The sequence below is a fragment of the Vipera berus genome, assembly GCF_964194415.1.
Source record: "Vipera berus genome assembly, chromosome: 5".
Taxonomy (NCBI): Eukaryota; Metazoa; Chordata; class Lepidosauria; order Squamata; family Viperidae; genus Vipera; species Vipera berus.
The window spans coordinates 48,835,797-48,841,796 of NC_138207.1; the positions used below are offsets into that span (position 1 = coordinate 48,835,797).

The window sequence follows — 6,000 nt, forward strand, 5'->3', positions numbered from 1 at the left end:
AATAATTATGTTAAAAACAGTTTAATTTCTTTTACTGCCTTTTGATTGCCTTCCTAGTAACATGTAACTAACCAAACTTTGATCACAAATAAAATATGTATTTAAACTTATTTAAAATCTTCTTGGACAAATGTAAATATTGTCTTGGTTCACAGGAGTATTTGCATTTAATGGATTGATCTCACATTGTTCCACTATTTTTGGATTATGTGACTGTATTATTAATTTTAAAAAATTAACAAAACTTACGTGCCCTTTCTTACATGCAGCTATGATCCAGATCAAAATATTATAGCTCTCTGTGAGTGCTTTTTTAACAAAAAAATACTCTGTCTTTAATATGTTGTAGTTTTAAATGCAGCTGGATACTCCTGAACTACTGCTTTCCAACAGTAGGTATCACTGGCTTTAATAAGCATTCCTAATAAGGGTGTTGAAATAAGATCTGAGGAAATTGACATTTAGGATTGTCCCACCAGCATTTCCCTGCTTCTGAGGCTGGATATTCTGCAGTGAATACAGTGTCATTGCTGTTTGTTTGTTTGTTTGCTTGTTTGTTTTAGAGAGCTGCAATCAAGGGGATAACTCAGGTGGTGGTTTCCCGAATTGTTATGGCTGCTCCTGGCATGAGTAAGTGCTAAGTATTTCTGTTTTGTTGGACTGTAGTTTGGCATGTTAATTTAGAGGTAGGCATCAGGACACAAGTATCCAATACAAATTTTTAATACCATGTTTACCCCAAAAGTAAGACCTAACCTGAAAATAATCCCTAGCTTAATTTTAGAGGGGCTAATATAAGCCCTACCCCCCAAAATAACCCCTAGTTTTTGGGCAAGGCACATGTCTAAAAATCAAGCTACGGCGGGTGTGGGGGGGTGGAGGTGCCCCATGTGCCCTGCACCCGCTTACTGTTGCAACCAGACCTCCCATGAATTGACACCTGCCTCACCTCGCCGGCCCATTTCTTCGGCGCTCCCCCCCCCCCAGCCTGCATTTTGCCATCAGAGGCCTTCCAGAAAGGCCTCTGTGGCCAAGAACCAAGCTATAGATTCAATCCGTAGCTCGGTTCTTGGCTACAGAGGCCTTTCCAGAAGGCTGCTGACAGCGAAATGTAGGCCAGAGCACCATTCTCAGCTGCAGAGGCATTTCCTTCAGCCGCAGAAGAAATGGGCTAGCTGGGCAGGGCTGTCAGTGCCGCTGGGGCAAGGTGAGACCATGGAAAGGACACCCCCTGAAAATAAGCCCTGGTGCCTCTTTTGGAGCCAAAAAATAAAATAAAAAACAGGTCTTATTTTGGGGGGAAAATGGTAGAAAACAATGAAATGTGCATCATGATATCAGAACATTAACTTCAGCATTTCATTCTTTTGCTTTGACATTGGATGCAAGTATATTAGTCATGTCATTGATATCACGAGGTACATTTCACCATTCAGCTTCCTTGCATTGTCCTCTAGTGCAACAGCTTGCAACTTGGTGACTGCCACAAGGATTCCCAGCCAAGTTGATTGCTGCTATGTTGGTTGGGTATCCTGGGAATTCATATAGGAGACTCTCCATTGGTGAAGGCTCTTCTGGTGGGTTCTGCTGGAGGGCTCTTGAAACTATATTTAGGATTGGCTCTCATTTGTTATGAAGTTTACAACCTAATAAGTGCTCCTTAGTTAGATCCTGCTCCACATTAAAATTATAATTAGCTTCCCCTATGGTACCCTTCAAGGTGATGGCTAACATTCTATTACTTTCAGCCAACTGGGGATGATGGGGGCTTTAATTACTTATTTACAGATGCCAGATAGAGGAATTTCTAAGGTGTAGTTTTAATTTATTTACGTTGTTAAGATTCAGATTTAAAAGTTTAGAGCAAAATCCATTTACAATATCTTAACTCTGTGTATGTGTGGGTATGTGCATGGCTAAGTCCTGTAGGATGCAAACGTAATCCATGAAAGTGTTTGTAACTCACAGAATGATTAGTAGTGGGCCACCCCAGTGTATCTTATCTATTATATCACTAAGTGGAGATGTGGGACAGAGTTGATCCAATGAAAATAAAATCATTTTTTTTTTCATTTTAGTTTTGTTGCCTATTATCATGGAGGCATTAGAGAAATATCCATTCATGAAGGTAAGTTACCCAAAAAATGGAATGAATTAGTTTGTTCTTGCTGTTGTCAAATAATAAGGGGTCAGAAATTTTAGATTATTATGCAGATAACTCGATAGCTACCAGAAGTTCTACATATTCTTCACTTTGGCAATATATTACATTTGTTAAAGTAGGGGTCTTCAAACTTGGCCCTTTTATGACTTGTGGACTTCAACACTGGCTGAGGAATTCTGGGAGTTGGAAGTCCACAAGTCATAAAAGGGCCAAGTTTGAAGACCCCTGTGTTAAAGGTTCAAAATAGATCATCTGCACATAACTCAATAGCAAATCTACTCCTGCCAGCAGAAACAAGAAAAACAAGAGAAGGATGAGGGGTGACATGATAGCAGTGTTCCAATATCTCAAGGGGTGCCACAAAGAAGAGAGAGTCAAGCTATTCTCCACAGCACCTGAAGGCAGAACAAGAAGCAACGGATGGAAACTAACCAAAGAGAGAAGCAACCTAGAACTAAGGAGAAATTTTCTGATAGTTAGAACAATTAATCAGTGGAACAACCTGCCTCCAGAAGCTGTGAATGCTCCAACACTGGAAGTTTTTAAGAAGAGATTGGACAGCCATTTGTCTGAAATGGTATAGGGCTTCCTGCACTTTGATGTGCATACCCAGGAGCTACTAGAAAGCCACTGCAGAAACTGGAATACAGATAAAATGTAAGAGCCACTTAATATCTGGTAACTGCATTCCAGACTCGGGCCTTATTGAAGTCTTGTCATCTTTTAAGACAGCCCCAAGTATACCATATTGCATTAATCTTGATGGGTAGGGATGTGTCCCAAATGGACAAAGTTTGGACAGATCACAGTCTCCATCAGAAGAAGCTGCAAGTCAGGAGGACCCCAAAATCATAGACTTGCTCCTTTAGGGGCAGCGCCATTCCTTGAGAGACAACAGTTACTCTGCCCTTGCTTGAATTCAGCCTCTTTGTCCCATTCAATTCTTAAAAGCTTCTTGACACCAGGTCAAGGCATTGATAGCATCTCCTCACTGGCTAAGCATATTGTTTGAGCATATCAGCATATTGCTGATACTGAACCCTAAACTGGCAGAGGCTTGTTGTAGATTTTTATAGGTCTTTGTGCTCTTGGTTCTCAAAAGAAAAGAGATTTGTATTGTTAGTTCTCTTTATGATCTCGGCCTTAATTCTAGGAACTGAAAGTTTGAATTCTTACTTTCTTGGCATCATCTCACATGTATTATTTTCTTGGCAGAAAATCCAGGTTCTCCACGCTCCCTTGCAAACAGTTCTTGTTGGAGGGTTGTAAGTATTCTGCATCTTGCATTACTTTCAGAAGCCAGTGTCGTATGAGAGATTGCTTCAAAGCTGTAATTCCTGGTGATTTATGAAAAGGAAGGCACCCATTTTATTTGGAATCTGGGAGGGTTACAAACAATACTGGAAGACTACATTTTTTGCATCATGGCATTAAAACAAGCACTGTGGATGGAAAAGTTTTTATGGCTTAGAATTATGTGTAGGATATTTAACGAGCAATGGCTTAGTGCTTGGTCAAGCAACCATGGTTAAATGCAGATTTCATCTGTGTTTATATGTGGGAAAGGGATCTGTTTGTATTGCATGTGGGAATGGACATCGGACTGCTTTAAAATCCAGTGCATCTTATTGTAAATCCTGCCAAAGATATAACTTTTGCTTGGCTGTTTTGAAGCTAGGAGTGCAGTTCTGGATTCCCTATGGAGAAAAAAAATGTTGGCCTTTCTTTTTAATAATCTGCCTTTGCCTTGCAGCCTTGTGTTCATGGTCCCAGTTGCCTGTGCACTTTTTCCACAGAGAAGGTACCAATCTCTTTTCTGTCCTTTTATCCCTCCTGACTGCCCTATACAATTTTAATATAGTCTCAAGTAGGAAGGCCTGGGACAGGGGAGGGGTGGGGGATATGAAGCAGGACCATCACTCCATATTTGAAGTAAACTTATCCATAGGAATCCTTGGAACTGAGTGAGCAAACTGTGTTGTGACACAATATCTACCCCCTTACTTTTTCATCATGTTGCTTTCATTGTGGCTAACTGCACACAGCTATGCAGTTATTAGTTTGGATGCAAGTCCTATCATCCTCAGCAATGGCTATGTTGGGTCTGGATGACGAGGGCTATTCCAGTGATTCCGGACTGCACAGAGTTGCAAAAGCTAATGTAAGAATGATGCCTTCTTTTCTAGACAGGAATTATTTGTGTTGATGTATGACAGGAGGTTTCACCTACATATTGAAAGCCATTCTTTTCTATAATATATTTCTGCCCATTCATACATAATGTACTGTTCATTTTCTCTTGGAAAATGAACAGTACATTATTTGTCCCCAAATACAGCCACAAGGAGCTGTGGTTGTGACTCGCATGTTAGTTCTGCTTAGTTGGGTTTGAATCCTAGGCCGGTGGTAAAAAGAGGCCTTGCAGCAACAGAATGGGACAACTTGTCACAGCCAACTGCGGCTGCGACCAACTCTCCTCGGCCAACTTACGCGGGACAACTTGCCACTGCCAACTCGCGGCAGGACAACTCACAGTGGCACAATTTAACAATTCAATTTAATTATTGAAAATAAATAATTATTTTAATGTTTGTCATTCATATTCTGTTCTGTCCCTCCTTCTGCATCCTTTCTTTAATGGTTCTATTCCATCACTTCTTTGATATTAGTATAACTCAGGGAGGCTTGTTTAGGACATTCTGTGGATTCTACGTGCCTTTCCATGGTCAGGGCTAGCCTAAGACAGCTCACTGCACGAAGAACTGATTGGCACCCACTTCCCAAGACTTGTCATTTCAATTGAACCTTGCTTGATTATTGCAACAGCACTCATTTCATAGCAGAAACAGTGAGGAAAGCCCTTATTTTGCAAGTAAAATGATCAGTTCAGCGTTACACCACAATAGTCTGTGACAGAGCTCATAATATTTTTTGCCTCGTTGCCAATATTACATCACCCAATAACACTCTGTCTTTGGGCCAGTATCAAGCAGTCTCTAGGGCATGGGTGTCAAACTCGCCATGTGACGTGACGTGTTGTGACGTAGCGCAACATTTTTCGCATTGCTGGAGCTGGGGTGGGTGCGGCCTCCGCATGATGCAACCGGCCCATGGGCCGGCAGTTTGATACTCTTGACTCAGGCGAACAATGTGTTTTCTTCTTTTTTCTTTCTAGTTCAATTGCAGTTTTGCACCTGGAGCCTGAACTCAGAGAACGAATTGTAGCTGAACATGGGGACAAAGTGACTTTTGCCTATTTTAATAAGGGTTTATGAGTGACAACTGCCTGGACTAGGTGCCTTATCCCACTATGGACTTCTCCTGGACAAAAACCTTTATAGGGTGTTGTCAGGAACAGAGCCCAGAAAGAGCAGCACTCCATCTCCTTTCTTCTGTGTGTGTCTCTTTCTCTCTCTCTCTCTGTCTCTCTGTCTCTGTCTCTGTGTGTGTGTGTGTGTGTGTGTGTGTGTGTGTGTGTGTGTGTTTGTTTGTATGTCTGGGTATAGAGAGAAATCTGGGCAAATCTGAGTCTTTGTACTACATCAGCATAGTGACAAATAGTCTGGGTTTTGGAATGTGTCATTTTCTGCTTTATGGCAATGGTGAGAATGAATTACTTGTTGCCAATGATGGTGAGAAATGGGATTACTCTGAAGCATTAAATCCTCCTTGGTTCTTTGTGGGCACAAAATATTTCCTGAATCATATTCCTCTGTGTTTTGAAGGCCATACCTAAGTGTTTCTAATCCAAAAAGGAAACTGCAGCTCCATACGTGGGAGCAAGATCTGTGTAACTCAGGAGAGCCACTTCTGGAAAAAAAACATAGTGCTGCATT

The 6,000-nt window shown here is 41.3% G+C and overlaps 1 protein-coding gene across 1 annotated transcript in view; it reads left to right on the forward strand.

Annotated features, from left to right (window-relative positions):
- Positions 1–5,549, forward strand: part of SFXN2 (sideroflexin 2) — a 33,796-nt gene extending 28,247 nt beyond the window's left edge. The window contains exons 8-12 of the mRNA XM_081329863.1: positions 564–630; positions 2,079–2,128; positions 3,380–3,429; positions 3,918–3,965; positions 5,340–5,549. Of these exons, the coding sequence (XP_081185989.1) occupies positions 564–630; positions 2,079–2,128; positions 3,380–3,429; positions 3,918–3,965; positions 5,340–5,439 (315 nt within the window). The 3' untranslated portion in view covers positions 5,440–5,549. The remainder of the gene's footprint in view (positions 1–563; positions 631–2,078; positions 2,129–3,379; positions 3,430–3,917; positions 3,966–5,339) is intronic.
- Positions 5,550–6,000: the final 451 nt, after the last annotated feature.